The 20,059-nt window shown below is 34.9% G+C and overlaps 1 protein-coding gene and 1 pseudogene across 4 annotated transcripts in view; one reads left to right on the forward strand and one right to left on the reverse strand.

Moving 5' to 3' along the window:
- The window catches only part of Foxj3 (forkhead box J3), a 105,972-nt gene that overhangs the window by 75,901 nt on the left and 10,012 nt on the right, over window positions 1–20,059 (reverse strand). For all 4 annotated transcript variants that reach the window (XM_078026059.1, XM_021719546.3, XM_005317884.4 and 1 more), the window contains exon 2: window positions 7,258–7,318. In XM_078026059.1, coding sequence (XP_077882185.1) covers window positions 7,258–7,301 — 44 coding nt within the window. In that variant the 5' untranslated portion in view covers window positions 7,302–7,318. The remainder of the gene's footprint in view (window positions 1–7,257; window positions 7,319–20,059) is intronic.
- Window positions 13,815–14,678, forward strand: LOC144368016 (S-phase kinase-associated protein 1-like; annotated as a pseudogene).

Consider the following 20,059-nt stretch of genomic DNA (forward strand, 5'->3'; position numbering starts at 1 on the left):
TTTTTGTTTTTTTATTTTTAATTGCTTTTATTTTTTAAATACATGGCAGCAGAATGCATCATAATTCTTATTACACATATAGAATTCTTATTACACATATAATTTTTCATATCTTTGTTTGTATTTAAAGTGTGTTCACACCAATTCATGTCTTCATACATGTACTTTGGATAACGATGTCCATCACATTCCTAACCATCATTGCTAACCCCCTGCCCCCTCCCTTTCCCTCCCACCCTTATGTCCTATCTAGAGTTTGTCTATTTCTCACATGCTTCCTCTCTCTACTTCCACTATGAGTCAGTCACCTTATATCAGAGAAAACATTCGCCATTTGTTTTTTTGGGATTGGCTAACTTCACTTAGCATTATCTTCTCCAACTACATCCATTTACCTGCAAATGCCATGATTTTACTCTCTTTTATTGCTGATAATATTCCATTGTGTATATACACCACATTTTTTTTTATCCATTCATCTACTGAAGGGCATCTAGGTTGGTTCCAAAGTTAAGCTATTGTGAATTGTGCTGCTATAAACATGGATGTGGCTGTGTCCCTATAGTATGCTGTTTTTAAGTCCTCTGAGTATAGACCAAGGAGAGTAATAGCTGGGTCAAATTGTGGTTCCATTCCCAATTTTCCAAGAAATCTCCATACTGCTTTCCAGAGTGATTGTACCAATTTGCAGTCCCACCAGCAGTATATGAGTGTACCTTTTCCCCCATATCCTCGCCAACACTTATTGTTGTTTTTATGCATAATAGCTGCCATTCTGACTGGAGTGAGATGAAATCTTAGAGTGGTTTTGATTTGCATGTGTGTGTGTGTATAAAATAAATAATAATAAATATCACATGATGATAAAGGGCTTTTTCTGCCAGTGTGTGGAACAGACCTAAAAGCATAAAATTTTAACTATATTAACTACAAATACAATAAACAGATAATATTATATGTCAGCAACATCCTTAGCCTCAGCGTCAGTGGCAAATCTGAACATTTGGCAGGATTCTAGAATGTAAGATTTAGGATAAAGAAGAAATAGGAGATAAAGAAATCCTCTTCTACTCCATGTTCTTGAGCTGATAGCAAAGGATACAAATCTGTCCCATCTTATTCTAAAAATGATGAGTCCTTTTTCTTTCTACTATTGGAAAATGAAAAAGTGCAGAAAAAATGCCAGATATCTTATGTATATATTTAATCCCATGAATCCTAACATTTCAGTAAAGTTAACAACCCAATTAGAACAAAATTAGAAAAAGTAATTTGCCCAAGATTACATGGCTAATTTTTATCAGACAGAGAACTGAATGTGTATCTATTGGTTTTAAGACTACAAACCAGGGGGCTAAGGGTTGTGGCTCAGCAGTAGAGTACTCACCTACCACATGCGAGGTGCTGGGTTCAATCCTCAGCACCACATAAAAATGAATAAATAAAATAAAGACATTGTAATATCAAACTACAACTAAAAAAAAAATTTAAAAAAAGACTACAAACCAGAACTGCTTTGTCAATATCAGCTACTGAAAATAAAGCAGCAAAAAGCCTTAAAATAAATCTAACCTCTTCTCATCATTCTAAACATCAGGGTCATCAATATCAAAAGGAGGAAAAGAGGAACTAGATGGACAGGAATTCATCTGGGGCACTAACACATAAACTTCTCTGGGAAAGCTCATGCTAAAATATCTTCGTGTTCCTTAGCATACACCAAACATACAAATTAAATCAATAATAAAGGGCTTACTTAAGGGAGAAGCATAACAAAAAGGAAATAAGCAAGAAAAATGAATACACATAGAAAAAGACAGAAGAAAGTAATCTCAGATAGAAGGTGATAAATGTCACCAAAAATTACTTTAAGTGCTACTGCCACCCTATGTCCCAAGCTAAATACATTGATGGACCATAAAAAAAATCAATAGTTCAGAAATGAAGGGCTCATCTTAACAAACCCAAAGAAACATCAAAATTTATTTTGCTTTGACAAAAATCAAATTGTAAAAATAGTGTATTTCGGGGCTGAGGATGTGGCTCTAGCGGTAGTGTGCTTGCCTGGCATGTGCGGGGCGCTGGGTTCCATCCTCAGCACCACATAAAAATAAAGATGTTGTGTCCACTGAAAACTAAAAAAAGATAAATAAATGTTTAAAAATTTTCTCTCTCTCTCTTTAAAAAAAAATAGTGTATTGCTACATTATGTGAAAAAAATAGTAAATCATGTGATAAACACGTTTACTTGTCCACAGAAGATAAAGCAAATGCTCAAGCACCGTATTTACTTTTATTGAGTCTGTACTTGGAAATAAAAAGCAGGCACACGTCAGGATTCCAATCTATCTTATCCAAAAAGAAAGTGCTAAATTTTTAAGTTTCTACTGTTTGACAGAAACTGATCCCATCACTACTTGAACCCTTACCCTTACTATCCAAGACTCCAGAAATGAACAGATATGAACAACCTGGTATCCTTCATTATACAAACTCTCACCATCCAAACTCAAGATATAAACACAATAGACTCAGACTGCAAGGAATACTTATCTTTTGATTCTTACAAAAATTTTTAATATAACTTCACACAAGAAAACTTGGTGCTTTTCAAGAACATGAAGGTAATTTCTACCAAAAGTCACATAAACACTGGCTGTAAAACAGAAAACATCTTTTTATATTATCATTCTCGGCAGTCTGCTAGAACAAGTGTTGACAGTTATAAAGTTACTAAACCTCAGCTCCAAACTGAAACACCCCTCAACTCATTCTGCTTTGTGATGCTAGAGCTGGGATTCTCTGCAAGACACTTCAGCTTTGCTAAATGGCTTCCTACAAAGCTCTACCAAGAAGAGGCACTGAAAACAGATTCAAGCCTAGAAGAAGAGGAAGAGACTTGTACCTTCCTGCCTCTTCTATGAGAATCATAAGAGCAATTCCCTAGCAAAGCCTTCTTCATCCCTGAAGCAGCAGTCTTTCTCATAGCAGCAGATAAATCTAGCTTGCAGTGTTTCCAATACATGCAGAAACACCAACACTAGCCAGCATCCCCTTCTCAGAGGCCTAGGTCTCAAACTTATAGGTCCCCTCTTCCAAGATCAAACACCAACTCTAGCTATGCAGCAGCTTATTCTTACAGGTCTAAGTCTCAGTTCAACAGGGACTTTATTTCTAAGTCCCCCATCCCCAGCCTTAGAACTCCCTGAGTTCTATGAGTAGTAGTTGGCGCACTGTGTGTCACCTGTCACCCTGCTCCTACCCCGAAACCAAGGACTGAACACAGGGGCACTCTACTACTGAGCTACATCCCAGCCCTTTTTATTTTTTCTTCATATCACTAAGTTGTTGAGGCTACCTTTGAATATCACTAAGTTGTTGAGGCTTAGCTTTGAATCTGCGATCTTCCTGCCTCAGCCTCCCCAGTAGCTGGAAATATAGGTGGACACCAATGCACCCAGACTATTGTGTCTATCTTCTTTTTTTTAATATTTATTTTTTAGTTGTAGTGGGACTCAATAATCTTTATTTATTTGTTTTTATGTGGTGCTGAGGATCGAACCCAGGGCCTTGAATGTGCTAGGTGAGCGCTCCACCACTGAGCCACAACTCCAACCCTGTGTCTATCTTCTTGATACCTAAAAGTTTTATTTTATTCTATTACCTAATTCTATTTTATTACCTAGTTAACAACTTTATATCTAGTTAAGAATTCTATTAAAGAATCCCTGTTCAAATAAGTGGTATGATTTCTACCTCCCAAAAGAGCCCTGACTGACAGAAGAAAATAGTCTCATTACGTATACAGAATATGATATTGTTACTGCAACTTTAATTATAATGTATTTTTACCTATATCAGCAAGTAAAGGAGAACAAAGTGTTGATAAGAGCAGTCTGATTAAAATTAAAGAGTATATCTAGCTACTGCTACAAATTTTCTATAAATAATCTTAAATAAATTTACATATAATCTGATATGGTATACAATTATATGATATGAAGATATTTTAAAAGGCTTTCTTTCCAAATTTTCTACACTAAAGTGTTACATTTTTTTAGTTGTAAATGGACACCATATCTTTTTATATATTTATTTTTATGTGGTGCTGAGGATTGAACTCAGTGCTTTACATGTATGAGGCAAGAACTCTACCACTGAGCTACAGCCCCAGCCCTAGAGTATTACTTTTTAATCATAAAATATAGTGATTTTCAAAATAATCAACACATTCAGATAAAATAAAGATCCAATATAATCTATAAAAGACAATATTTGTTTACCCTAAATATTTAAGAGGACAGAGGGGGTTTTTTTTGTTTTTTTGTTTTTTTTTTTGAGAGAGAGAGAATGAAAATTTTTTAATATTTATTTTTTAGTTTTCAGTGGACACAACATCTTTTATTTTTATGTGGTGGTGAGGATCGAACCCAGCACCCCGCGCATGCCAGGAGAGCGGACTACCACTTAAGCCATATCCCCAGCCCCAAGGGAGAGTTTTAATCTATTTACTAACTATCCTAACCCAAAATTTTTAAAAAATACTTCACTATTTTCATCCCACTCCTTACCTTCACTTACATATACACTGTGCACTCCCACTCATACCTGTGCTTATAAACCCGTACATGCCTACCCATGTTCTCATGTCCAGCCAATACATCCATTTCTTCCCCACCAACTCATGTGCTCCAGGTCTTGAGGCTAGCTACTTCATAAATAAACACATAGTATGCATAATCATATACACAGTAGTATATACAACAGCGGTAAGGCAAACAAGCAGTATTTTTCAGTGGGTCTAAGTTACTTTAAGAGTTCTGGTTCTCTTCTTATTTGGGTAATGTAGCTGATAGAGGGGAAGCATTTCTGGTAATTGTGGAAAAAGTAGATCAGCATTTATTGTGGTTTTAAGTTACCCTGTTTTATCCTCTTCCGCTGCCCCCCCCCAAAAAAATCAGTCTTTTTTTCCTCTTATCTCAAATCAATACTGGCTTCCGCTTAGAAATGCAAATGATAATAGTCTTCTATGTATATACATCTAAGAATGGAATTCTTTGCTTCAGAGATGAGCCATATAGAATATTACAGAAATGAAAGACATACATAAAGATACAAAATATTGTGACTCGGATGGTATTAGGCGACTTGGTTTAATAATTCTGAATCTACAATATGGTGCACAGGAATTATAGCACAAAGAATAAATCATAAATAACTTATAGTATCTCTTCTCTTTTATCATACTTTCCAGTTCTACAATTTTATCAAGCAAAAAATCAGGACATATATTATTCCTAAACCAATGCCTATATCAGCTTAACCTAAATTAAATATTCAAATTAAAGAATTTAAATTTTCAGTCAATGGCCTTAATATAGTATTGTTTCAGCATATTTCACTACTAAAATATCTTTAAGGAAATCTAGTTAGTGGAAGATTAAAGTCTACAAAATATCCTGATGTAAATTTATCCAAAGTTTTAAATATTCAAAAATGACTCCTTTCATCATACTAAGGAGAAATCAACATTAAGTCAAATTAATTCTAGAATGGCTTTAGAAACTAATGAAATTATTTTTTAAATTTTTTTCAGAGCTATATAGGTGGCAGGCATAAGTTAAGTAGAAAAAGAATCATTATTATAAGATTAAAAAATGCATTCTCATGGAAAGAAATGCCATAATGGCATAACGTTTACCTTCTGAGGAAGGGAATAACAGTCTTTACCTGCTGAAAATTCAAGTACCCAAAAATTAAAGGGCAATTTCACTGTTCATTTTCATTTGTGGTAGTCTAGAAAACCAGAATCTCTTTCAAATCTAAGGATTCCTTGACTTCACATTCATGTTTCTAGCAACTTTATATCCCTTCTCTTTCCTCCTGCCCTCCATAATAGGACAATTCCAACTCTCTTTATCACTTAGGCTGTTCCAACCACACTGGCCTCTTCAATGTTCCTCAAATACACAGAGCAGACTTCTGCCTTGGCATTTCCTGGAATTTCTCTGCCCAGAATGTTCATCATCCACATACCCAGTATACGGTTCATTCCATCACTCAGCTCTTCATTTAAATGTCACCTTTCAATGAAGCATTCTCTGGCTAACCTGTTTAAATAACATATACTCTATATCTTATTCTTGTTCTCCATTTCAATTATCTTCTTAGCCCTTATTGATTTTACTATCTAACAGAATCTTCTACTTATTTTGTTAATTATCCCCTCACCAGAATGCATATTCTATGAATATATGATTTTTACCTATTATATTAGGATAGTGGCTGATTAGATATTAGGTGCTCAATATGCTAAATGAATAAATGATACAGCTAACTTTGGCAATATCACATGTAACTAGTACATGCTGTCATCAACACTTTACATTCTAATCTGTAAGATGATTTCAATGAACAGATTAGGTTATTTTTGTGTCTCAGTTTTCAGAGGCTACTATGAGAATAGACTATGGATGTCAATACAAACAAAAAAGTCCCATATGTACCTGCTTTATCCATGAATTTCACATAAGCTTTAATTTATAGAAGGACTTGCTAATTTTCCAAAAACTACTGAGCAACAACTTAAAAATTCTTGCATTTTTACATTTTACTATTGTAAATGATGGCAATTCAGATACTTACACCATTCCTCAAAAACAAGTTAAAACTAGTATCCTCAGTAATATTTAATCTGTAAAGAAGTTAGTCCAAAATTTACTATCTGCTAATTTAAACAGGGAGAAAGGGTAGTTTTTAAAAGAAAAGAAACAACTAAAAAGTACAAAATACATCATTTCTGTATAAGATTATACACTAAATTTACTTAGTTCACTAAACAGATATTAAAAGTAGATCCAAATCTCATTACCAAAAAAATCTCTGAAAGCAAAAATATACTCAGTCAAATTGTACTAACTGACAAAACAGTAATATTTTATTCTGAGACATACCTTTAAATTCACTGTAATATGCCTTGACCGGCAAAATTTTTTTCAAGTATTGAATATCTCAACAAAGAAAAAGAGCACTTGACAGGCACAGTGGCTTATGCCTGTACCCTAACTGCTCAGAAGGCTAAGGCAGAAGGATTGCAAGTTCCAAGCCAGCCTCAAAGCAAAGCCCTAAGCAACTCAGTGAGACCCTGTCTCTAAATAAAATACAAAATAGGGCTGGGGATACGGCTTAGTGGTTGAGTACCCCTGAATTCAATCCCTGGTATCCACCCACCGAAAAAAAAAGAAAAAGAGCACTCACCTTAATGAAGTTACAGATGGACAAGCCTGTCCATACAAACCCATCTGGCCACAAAGAGAATCTAAAAAATAAATAAGAGTTAATTATTACATGTTCCTAAGCATGTTAGAACTATAAATTACACTACAATTCTAATTAAAACATCTGAAAAAAGAAACAGAAGACTAAAAGAATCACCATTATCAGAACACAAAAATCACATGAACAAAAAATACTATAGATTGATAAAAAGGATTACACTGAGGAAGACACACATACTGGAAATATGACAGAAATAAACACATTAAAACTGTATAACATGGCTGAGCACGGTGGCACACACCTGTAATCCCAGCAGCTCGGGAGGCTATGAGAGGAGGATTGCAAGTTCTAAGCCAGCCTAAGCAACAGCTAAACAGCTCAGTGAGACTTTGTCTCTAAATAAAATACAAAACAGAGCTGGGGATGTGACTCAGTGGTTGAGTGCCCCTGAATTCAATCCCTGGTACACATACACACACACCAAACTGTGACATGCAAAAGCCTGCTCATAAAATTTAACAAATAGTTATAAATATAGAATAGAGAGAGTGTATCCAAACTGTTTAGGAGAATCCTAAGCATTCCAGAGGGATACCTAAAAGCTATACAGTTGAGCATGCAAGTCTCTACTATACCACATTAATTGATCTCCCCACAATATATACAACTACTCCTCAATAAAAGCAGTGCTACCATTATTGGTTTTATATATACTGAACTGCACTAAGACTTCATCTGAAGTTAAAAAAAAAAAAAAAAGTTAAATTAGCACTAGAACAGAAGAAGCTTTAAAATAAGTTCTAGGTTCAAATTCTAACTGTGTCCTATTGAGACCTTGAAGAATTTATACAACCTCACTGAACTCCAGTTCTTTCAGCTGAAACTTGGAGATAATACCACCTACACATCTTTATTTATCATGTGGGTTTGTTGGAATTGGTTTAACTGTATACATACATATACTAGACAAGAGATTAAGACTGTGAGCAACTAAAAAGAGCATGTTTAATAGGAAGGGATCAGCTGCTACTCCCAGTTCTATCTAGCCAAATGTTGCTAGGCAAGAATATTTTAGACCCAGTATTTTAAGAACTTAAAATTTTTCAAAAGAAGAAATTCAAAATATTATTTGAAATATCTTAAATTTTGTTGTCTACATACTAACTTGTCAAACAAAATACTGGATTTTGTTCTAAATTTATAACCTTTGATTCAGAGACTGAATGATTCGCAGCAACTAATTGTCCCTGTATACACTTAAGAGAAACAGATGACAGACAATTCTATTTCTGCTATAATGACAAGATGGATGGATTGGTCTGAAAATAACCAAATAGCTGGATAACGTATTTTTAAACCTTTAAAAAGGAATCTAAAGCCTGACAAAGAATAAGGTATGAGCTGAAGCCAAAAATTAAAAGAAAGAGGGAAACTAGGAAGGCATGCAGAAAAGAAAAAAAAAAAAGCAATTTTCTTTCACCTTTAGGGCATTTTTGGCATATCCTACAAATTCCAACTTGCAATTTTAAGACCTCTTGGGGTGCAAGTCTTACCAAAGAGAACTTTAAGGAATGTTGCTTTTATACCCTTGGCACTAAGTGTTGGCAAGATGATGATGCTATTACAGCAATGCAGTGGTGTCTCCCTGATAGTTAACAACCACAAGTTAAACCTCTCCTAGATTTTTAGTTTTAAAAGCTTCATACCTAGAATTTTGTTTAGGGCAGCTGTAGGATAGTAGTATCCCCCACCTGATCTTGACAGAAGCAAATGCAGATTCTAGGGAAACTCATTCTTGCTGTAGGCCTAGAATAAGTCCCACAAGTAGAATTCCAAAATAAATGAATGTGAGTAAATGAACTCACAATCAAAACTCACAAAAATCAGAAATGAGTCACTGATAGCAAGATACAAAGAAACATAAGTTAGTATACTCAAAACCACAAAGATTTCGGATATAGAAATTACTGGACACCTTTCTCTACTGTTTTACTTTATAGGTGAATTACCTAGTCCTGTATTTTAATTGCCTATATGCAGATTAATCTCATATTTTTATCTCAGGGAGAAATCTCCTGATCTCCAAACATAAATGTTCTTTTTTTTTTTTTAAAGAGAGAATGAGAGAGGAGAGAGAGAGAGAGAGAATTTTTAATATTTATTTTTCAGTTCTCGGCGGATACAACATCTTTGTTGGTATGTGGTGCTGAGGATCGAACCCGGGTCGCACGCATACCAGGCGAGTGCGCTACCGCTTGAGCCACATCCCCAGCCCCAAATGTTCTCTCTTGAAAATACCAAATTTACCATATCTAAAATGGAGCTCATCATTTTCCTTGATATACTTCCTATCCTGACAAAACAGACAACCTTTTCATCTAAAAATGGCTTTCAGGTTTCTTTTTCTTTTTTTTCCTTTCAGGTTTCTTGCTTAACTTTTTTTCCCCCTTTATTAGAGGAGAACACCCATTTTCAACTTTTGGTTTCTATAGAACAAACTTCTCTAAACACTCCTGGCCTCTTAGCCTACTCTTCTCCAAAGAGGTATCATGGTAGGTGGGCACACTACACCCAGGAGTTAAGTCTTTCTTTTCTCTCTCCATTCAGGATTCTATAAGGCTGTGATTTTAATATATCTGCTCTGCTGACACAAAACATCCTCTAAGGTAGGCTATCCCATGAGCAGGTGAGTATAAGAGGCTATGGAGTTAGCCAATTCATTTGGCTATCAAATCTAAGTTACATTCTATAATATCAGTTTCATCAAAACCAAAAGAGGCCAGGTGTGATGGTGCATATAGTTTCTCAGTGACTTGGTGGCTGAGGAGGGGGAATCACAAACTCAAAGACAGCCTCAGCAACTTAATGAGGTCCTAAACAACTGAGCAAGACATTATCTCAAAATAAAAAAATTTAAAAAGAGCTGGAAATGTAGTTCAGTGTTTAAGCACTCCTGGGCTCAATGATCAAGAATACTAATAATAAATGTTGTCGAGGATGTGGGAGAAAAAGATTCACTCATACTTTGCTGGTGGGACTGTAAATGGAGATTCCTCAGAAAACTTGGAATGAATCCACCATTTGACTGAGTTCTCCTACTCCTTGGCATATACCCAAAGGACTTCAAATCAGCATAATACAGTGATGCAGCCACATCAATGTGTAGAACAGCTCAAGCAACAAAAGCTAAGCTATAGAACCAACCTAGGTGCCCTTCAACAGACAAAAATGGATAAAGAAAATGGGGTATATATAAACAATGGAATATTATTCGGTTTTAAAGAAGGATGAAATTATGGCATTTGCTGGGAAATGAATGGAACTGGAGATTACCATGCTAAGTGAAATAAGCCAACCCAAAAAACCAAAGGCCTAATATTCTCTCTTGATAGGTAGATGCTAATAAACAATAAGGGGTGGGGGAGGGATGGGAATAGGAAAGACAATAGAATGAATCAAGACATAACTTTCCTATGTTCATATATGAATACATGACCAGTTAAACTCAACATCATGTACAACTGCAAAAATGGGACCCTAATTAGAATAAATTATACTCCAAGTATGTATAAATATGTCAAAATATAATCTACTGTATGTATACCTAAAGAACAATATTTTTTAAAAGTTTAAAAAAAAAGCCTTTTGCTAAATGAAAAAGTCAGATACAAAGTCACAAAAGGCCACATACTGTATCAGTCCATTTACACAAAATGTCCAGAATAAACAAATCCATAGAGATAGAAAGTAGGTTGGATCTTTCCAGGAGATTTGGGGTGGGATGGCAGTTGGAGAGTGGCTGCTACTAAGTTCTTTCAGGGAAAATGAAAATATTCTGTCTAATAGCGATAATGGCTGCACAAAATCTGGTGAATATAATAAAAACCACTAAATTGGGGCTGAGGTTGTGGCTCAGTGGTAAAGCACTTGACTAACATGTGTAAGGCCCTGGGTTCAATTCTCAGCACCACATATAAATAAAATAAAGGTCCATCAACAACCAAAAAAAGATATTTTTTAAAAATCACTAAATTGTATACTCTAAAATGAAGAACTTTATGGCATATGAATTTTACCTGAATAAAAAATTAATTTAAAAAATGTATTACATATTGTTTCTTCATCTGCTTATTCTTGTTTTATTTCTCAGTCAGTTCAGAACTCAGGCAAGTAACAATGATCTTACACTCTGAGCCCCCCAAACATCATAACCCTTAGAATCAGTTACCATTTACTACTAATTCTAGATCCTGGTTATCTTTCTAATTTCCTAAATGCTTTAGTCTCAGATTTCTCCATTTTTCACCTAAATTTATTGTCCCTAAAAAGCATCCCCAGTCTCAAACTTGCTGACTGAAGAAAAACAAACATATGTCAATCTTCTCCTTAATAGGCAGCTGACCAGCAACATGAAAATCTCTTAAAAGGTTAAGATTCACACCAAAAGTCAGGATCTTTCATTAGTATCCTCCAAGCTAAAACTTATGTCTCTGTGGCACCATTTTCAGTTGATCATATTATCTTATTCAATTACATTCATAATTTATGTAGTTTATTTTCTCCAAATCCCTCAAAAACCACAATGTATCATAAGAGTTTGTATAGAATAATACAAAATAAGGATACTAAAAGTCAGTCAACCAATAACATGCTAAGTGAAACAAGCCAGTCTCAAAAAACCAAAGGTAAATGTTCTCTCTGATATGTGGATGCTAACCCATAAGGAAGGGTAGGAAGGGGAAGTATAGAAGTTCACTGGATTAGACAAAGGTGAATAATAGAAGGGAGGGGGACAGGAATAGGAAGGACAGTAGAATGAATCGGACATAACTTTCCTATGCTCATATAAGAATACATGATTAGTGTAACTCCACATCATGTCAACCACAAGAACGGGATCAAAATTGTAATGGGTTGTACCCCATGTATGTAAAATATGTCAAAATACACCCCCTACTGTTATGTATATGTAAAAACAAGAAATAAAAAAAAATTAAGTCAGTCATCCAGTAACAAGTATGCTCCAATACATGCTTATTTACTGCATCACATTTCATTGCCAACAGAAGGAATGTGGAATTCCTTCACATCAAGAGTATATTAATAAGTTACAAAGTGTTCAGATTTAGGAAGCTGCTGTTATAACACACGAACAGTTGTATAATAAGCATTATTTGGGGGTGCAGGAGGTGAAATTGGACTGTTTTCAAAAAGTTCCCAAGTTAATTCTTACAAGGGATCTCCTCTTTCCCATCCAGAGATATTCTTTATAATTTACAACAAAATTAAAACAATAATGACTTTTGATCTAAAGATCTACCCTGAAATTTCAACAGTTTCTGTGTGACTTTGGATATATTGTTAATTTCTCTGAGACTCATTTTCCTCTGCCATAAAAAAAAAAAGAAAACTTCATGCCTCTGTTTACTATGTAAGTAACTGAGAGAGCATCAACATAATACCAAAGGTAAGAAAAGTTTCTTGAAAATAAACATTGCCCTAGAGATCAAGAGGCTATTTCTTCTTTTTGAACTTCCTGAATTCAGCCCCATTTTTAAAAAGATTTGAAAAGTATATAACTCACTAAGATCCATGAAAAAAATAACTCTTTGATGAAGATTATTTTAACATTATTTTTTACATCGTTAGTCACATATAATCATTAAAGCAGCCATGAAAGTAACCTGTGCTTTAATCAGCCAGTATAAAAGAAATCTACCAGAAAAAATAGTACACAGAAAAGAATTCTGCTGCATGAGTAGCAATGCATTGTCCATCTCAGCTGCACTAGGTAAACCTGGTGCAGCTTGAGCTAAGAAGACATCTGCTTTCAGACAGATTAAATTTGTGAGGGTGGGTCTGGGGTTGTGGCTCAGCGGAAGAGTGCTTACCTTGCACATGTGAGGCACTGGGTTTGATCCTCAGCACCATATAAAAATAAACAAAATAAAGATATTTTTTTTAAAAATTGTGAGAATCCTCATTTCACCTTGGGAATATCAGAAGAGAGGCCAAACAGAGGAACTTATTTTAAAAACTAATAAGCCTTGAAAAAATTATACTTCTGACAGCAGCAAGTGATCTAAGGAAGAAAAAAGCATTAGTGTAAAATACAAACCACAATGGATATAAACTGAAAAGAGACTACCACAAAGAGTGGGTTTTGTGGAAGAGTCAGGGTAAAATTTAAACTGCAAGAGGGTTAAGAATCAAGCATATGAGAAAATTAAAGTTTAGCCACAAACTACATAATGTGAAAGTAAATGGAAAGTGCAATAAAGCCAGTCAATCAAAAACATTTACAGGGCTAGGGTTGTGGCTCAGTGGCAGAACGCTCGCTTAGCATGTGCAAGGCTCTGAGTTCGATCCTCAGCACCACATAAAAAGAAATAAGTAAAATAAAGATTTTTTTTTAAAAAATTACATTAAGAATTCAGGAAAGGCAGTATGGCCTTGTCCTCTATCTTTCTCTTCTGAGCAGACACCATCCTACTCTCCTCAGCCTCTGGTCAGCTTTCTTCTTCAGACCAAACACCATGCCTTCAATTAAGCTGCAGAGTTTTGATGGAGAGATATTTGAAGCTGATATAAAAACTGCCAATCTGTAACTATCAAAACCATGTAGGAAGATTTGGGAATGAATGATGAAGAAGATGATGACCTAGTTATTCTACCAAATGTTAATGCAGCAATATTTTAAAATGTCATTCAGTGACAAGGTTGACCCTCCTCTTCCTGGGGATGACAAGAATAAAGAAAAATAAAAAAAGAATATCTCCATTTTGGACCAAGAATTCCTGAAAGTTGACCAAAGGACACTTTTGAAATTTATTCTGGGTGCAAACTACTTAAAGACATCAAAGGCTTGCTGGATGTTACATGTAAGACTGTTGTCAATATGATCAAGAGGAAAACTACTGAGAAGGTTCTCAAAATCTTCAATATTAATGGACTGGGTGGGGATGAAGCTCAGTTGGTAGAGTACTTGCCTTGAATGCACAAGGCCCTGGGTTCAACTTCCAGCAGAAAGAAAGAGAGAGAGAGAGAGAGAGAGAGAGAGAGAGAGAGAGAGAGAGAGAGAGGGGGAGGGAGGGAGGGAGGGAGGAGAAGAGAAGAGAGAGAGAAAGAGAAAGAAAGAAAGAAAGAAAGAAAGAAAGAAAGAAAGAAAGAAAGAAAGAAAGAAAGAAAGAAAGAAAGAAAGGAAGGAAGGAAGGAAGGAAGGAAGGAAGGAAGGAAGGAAGGAAGGAAGAGAGGGAGGGAGGGAGGGAGGGAGGGAGGGAGGGAGGGAGGGAGGGAATCTTGAGAAAAATATTTTTTAAAAAATCTTTAATATCAAAAATTTTACTAAAGAGGAGAAAGCCCAAGTATACAAAGAGAACTGGTGGTATAAAAAGAAGTAAAATATTGTGGCTAACAACCATGACTTTGTAAGGACTGTTCCAAATACCAGTGGTACTGCTCTATTTACAACTGTTAATATTAGTCAAAAGTAAACAAATTCAGCAGCAAATCAGTTAGTTGAATTAGCTGTCCTGACTGCATGTATATTTTGAGTACAGATTCCAAACCTACGGCTAAATTTCCTCTAGTATGAGCAAAAATTTCTCTCTTATTCTCAATAAAACTAATCTGTGGGTATCTGTACAAAAGGGGCATTTGGGGGCTTCCCTCTTTGTGTAAAATGATTTCTGCTTAGTTTACTGTAAATCAAAACTGCAATGAGATACTACTTCACACTTACTAGGATAACTATTATCAAAAAGGTAAGAACAAGAGTTGCAAACATGTGGAGAAATTGCAATCTTCATATATTGTCAGTGAATGTAAACTGTTGCAAAAAGTCTGTCAGTTCATCAAAGAGTTAAACACAGATTTACCATATGAACTAGCAATTCCACTCCTAGGATATAAATATACCCCAAATGAAAACATATATCCACAGCAAAGCCGAACTAGAATGTTCACAGCAGCATTAAATCATAAAAGCAAAAAAGTGGAAAGAATCTAAATGCCTATCAACTGATGGATGGATAAATGTGTTATATTCATGCAAAGGAATATTCTGACAATTAAAAAAATGATCTGTGCTACAACACATACAACCCTTGAAAACATTATGCTAAGTGAAAAACAGACTACATATTGTGTGATTCCATTTACATCAAATATCCACAGTATACTAATTTATATTAGTAACTAGACTATAGATGAGAAGCTGGATTAAATTAAGTAGTTTCTTAGGGCTAGCAGGGAAGGAAGAGAGATAAAAAGTGAATAGGGATTCACTGCTAGGGAGTATGGGGTTTCCATTAGAGGGGGAGGAAAATATTCTAAAATTAGACTGTAGTGATGATTGCACAATCCTGTGAACATACTAAAAAAATACTGAATTTTACAATTTACATAGATGAATTGTATGGTATGTGAAGTACATCACAACAAAGCTGTAAGAAAAAATAAGTTCAGATCCACCACACACAAATGTTCTTATTTATCAGGATAGTGCCACAAGATCCATTCCCAAATCCCAAAGCTGGAACAGGAAGGGGAGGGGAAAAGTAAAGACTTCACCAGAAAGTACTGTACAATTAGCTATTATTTTCAAACTGATAACCCCTTGAACTATTCAGTGGAGTCTGTTTTCTGGTAGCCTCCACTATTTCCAAACCATACTATTTACTCACTAAATATGTTTAACAAAGATATATGTACAGTCCATAAAAAGAATCATACACCTGAAAAATTTCTAAATAAAACCACTTTATTTCTATCTAAAAATCAACTCACTGGCTATATCCTTCTCCTCCTAAAACTAGACCAGGGCCAGGAAGAGACAAATGGAAGACGTGAAAAAGGATGCTACTCAACAATCAGCTTCCACTTTTTAGACTTATGTGTATGAGCAATAAGTGTTAAAACTGAACAAACTTGCCTCTTTTCCCTCCATAGTTTAAAACTAGTATCAAGAAAACAGGTGGCAAATGTAGGGGGAGGGGAGATTCCTGACCAAACATCAGAGTGCTGAGCCTTCTTCCAAACCCAAACCTTACTTCCTGCAATTTATGTAAACAGATCACAGGCCACCCTCTTCAAACCAAATCATAACCCAAGCAAATAACACAGGATTCTATTTCTGGGTCTGTCATTAACTCACTGGATAATCCTGAAGCTTCAGTCTCCATACTTTGCTCAATAACTTAACCACAATATCCAGACGCAAAATCAAATCATGTGGTCTAATAAAGAACTCCCCCCCACCCCAATTTATAGATTTGTTTTTATGGAAAACCTGACAAATGTATGAGATTAAATCACATTGTATGTTTATATCACCTTTATTGAATATATGAAATATTAAAAGTCCAAAAGAAATCCACTCCAAAAATGTAAACTCTTCCATTTTAAACAACTTTTAAAGTACTCACTAAACAAAAACAAAACAAGCTTTCAGACGGCTAAAGTGTTTTGAGGCTTTAAATCTGAGCTCAGTTATATTTAGAAAATCAAGATGCCACTTCTCTGGATCCTGTATCTTTATCTTGGGCATTTGATTCATGTGCTTTGCCTGGTGTAATTCAAAGCAAGAAATTCTACCATACCCCTAAAAAGAAAACTGAACCTATCAGAACTTACTGGTTGTCAGAAGAAAATGCTGTACTGCAAATGAAAAGATAGTTTGTTATAGTCTCTACTAGTAGAATTGTTTTAACAAAATAAAAATACTTGCCTGCTCCCGAAGTTAGTATAAAAATCAATGCTGATTTCACAAGAATCATTTCTATCCTATTCCCAGAAATTCTGATTTAGGCATATGGGACAAAACAAAGGAAATTTATTAATTAAAAGCTGCCCCAGCCTGGCTCAGTGACACACCTATTAATTCCAGTGATTCAAATGGCTGAGGCGGAAGGCACAAGTTCTTAGCAAGGCCCATCTCAAAATAAAAAGGAATAAGAGAGGTAGCTCAGTGGTAGAGCATCCCTGGTTCAAGCTCCAGGACCACCAAAAAAACCCAAACAAACAAACAACAACAAAAAAAAAAAAAAAAACAGTTATCTCAGGTGATTCTGACATACTAGTTAATACTGAAAATATCAGTTTAGGTAGAAAGGTTTCATATCATTTACCAATCATGCTCAACCAATAATGGCTGCCTAGAGTACTTGAGAAGGTCATGTCTAAATACAACCAGAAATTAATAGTTGTCACAGCCAAGGTAATGGAGAAGTGGTAATGTGCAAACCATGTTATCTGTCATTCCTGATTCAGACCATTGAATGGACTCTTTTTAAGGAGATTTTTGGAATGCGAGCCAGATCTACATTATTTCCTTTTAACTGAAAGAAACTCCTGATAACTTAAGGAAGGTAGTAAGAACAGGCCTGGTATATGAACCAGGATTCTCCAAATGTTCTTGTTTCCAGTACTACACAGAAAAAGAAAACAACATGATTTCTGCTCTCAAGATGCTTACAATCTTGTTGCTGAAAGAAAATGCTACATGATAATATAAACTTGTGATTAGTTCCACTTGAGGAAGGTAATAGGAGCCAATGGGAAAACTGAGAGGCGAAAACCAGCATAATTTAGAGAATCAATCATGGACTACTGATCAGTATGTGATTAAAATGACACATTAAAAAGATTCCACCAGCAGCATTTTCCAGGGGGGAAAAATGGGAAGCCATCAAGACATGACCCACTGGAGGGCAAACAATCCACTTCGTATTGTTTCAATATGCATCTGGAATGCTCGATCCTAGTGAGCCAATACATGTCAAATTAATTGTCATATCTCCCACAGTACCCAGCATATGTTCTGTACATAAAAATATTCCAAAATGCTTGCTGAGTTGATGTAAAGGAAGAAAATAATCTGATATATATTTCAAAAGGAATTGTAACAGAATTTAGTGCAAATAAAGAGAAAAAAGACCAGAAGAGTAGAAAAAAATCAAATATGCCAAAAAGTAAGAGAAAAGGACAGCTATGGTTAGGATAAAAGATATTTGAGAAATATAATCAAATATAATATATGAACCTTCCTGAATCTTGATTCAATTAAAAAACCAAACTTAAAAAGGCATTTTTAAACAATCAGGAATTTGATTATGAACTGGATATTAGATGATATCTAAGAAATACTGTAAATTTTGTTAGATCTAATGATGGCATGTGGTTACATAAGAAAATATATTTTTAGAGACACAAACTAAGGTTAAAAAATGTGTCACAATTTTCTTTAAAATAACAAAAAAGGGGAAAAAGATATTTAAGGCACATGTGGAAAATGTTGAATTTCATTGATGCATAAATGGGGATTTCATATACTCTGACTATACCCAATAGGACAGTTGAACTGAAGTATTTGGGTGTTACTTGCTCAACTCTACATTGTACAATTAATTCTTTCTCAGATTTCAGGAAGCTAAGAATGACTAGTACTTCTGAGAAAACAGCCTAGACTCAATCAGAAAAAAAAAAAAAATGGGCATTCATTTGTTAGCTCTACTAATAGGAAATCTCTCTGAATCTACTCAAAGAACTTCTTGTAAATTAATATGAGAACTGAATATGAGCCAAGGTAGTGACTCAGCTGCTAAAAAAGAAACAAAATACAGTCTTAGGCTTCACCAGAAGAATAGTATCCAGATCAAGGAGGGTAATAGTCCCACGCACTCCACACTGGTTAGTTCACAAGGGAGTACTACACTCTGTTTTGAGCAACATATGTTAAGAACACTTACAAGCTACAATGCTCACAGGGATACAGATTAGCAAGTAGAATGAATAAACTGGGCGTGTTTAGCTTAGAGAAAAAAATACTTTCCAACCTTCCATCTCACTTCTACCATACAGACTCTTTATAATATTTTCCAGAGAATTTCAAGAGTTGTTAATGGGCATTCAAATAAATGAGATAAACATTTTTTTCTCTAAAAGTCTTACCAAAGTGTTCAATATCCTAAAATTGCTTTATGAATGTCCAAGAAAAGGATGTTCAGTATTTCCCAAACATGACAATTTATTCATTCAAAAAATATTTACAGAGCCCTAATTATTTGGCATACATTTCTCCACATGCTGAGGATACAACAACAAACATTTTTAATACCATATAGTTTGAGAAACAACCAAACTGGATCTCTTTGTACTCCTCTAACTTTTCTCTTAAAAGTCTTTGATTATGCTCAGCTTACGATGACCCATTTCTAATCTTAATTCAAATACACTCTCCTCCATGAAGCTTTCTTGATCATCATAAGCAAAACACTTCTCAGCAAACCCATGTCTCTTTATCTGTACTCATTCCTTTCAAACAAACTAGGTCTCTTAATTACTGTTGGATTTTTCACAATGCTCAAGGCATTCTTGCACGCCCATGTACCCAAAATATTTGCTGAAAGAATAATCATCTTTAAATATTTGAAAGGTTATCTTGCGAAAGAAGGAAGGCTAGGTCTACTACTGTTCCACAAAAAAAAAAAAAAAAGAGATGAAGTTAAAAGCAAATGCTGTCTCAATTAGAGATAACAACAAACAAACTACATTTCATCTATCAGTGACTACTAGAGTTCTAAGAGTAGTCCAATGTCTGTCAGTGTTTTAGTGGGCTACCTGACTAGCTTGAATGAAGAATTAATTAAAGATTCTAGGAACCACTGTATCTCTTTATATTAAAGGTAACTTTTGATACAAGCTATCTGTAGCAATATTAAATTTCTTAAAATTTTTTATGATTACACATGAAATGTCCTTTCATTTATTAGTATAATGAATA

Source organism: Ictidomys tridecemlineatus, chromosome 11, assembly GCF_052094955.1.
Source record: "Ictidomys tridecemlineatus isolate mIctTri1 chromosome 11, mIctTri1.hap1, whole genome shotgun sequence".
Classification (NCBI taxonomy): Eukaryota; Metazoa; Chordata; class Mammalia; order Rodentia; family Sciuridae; genus Ictidomys; species Ictidomys tridecemlineatus.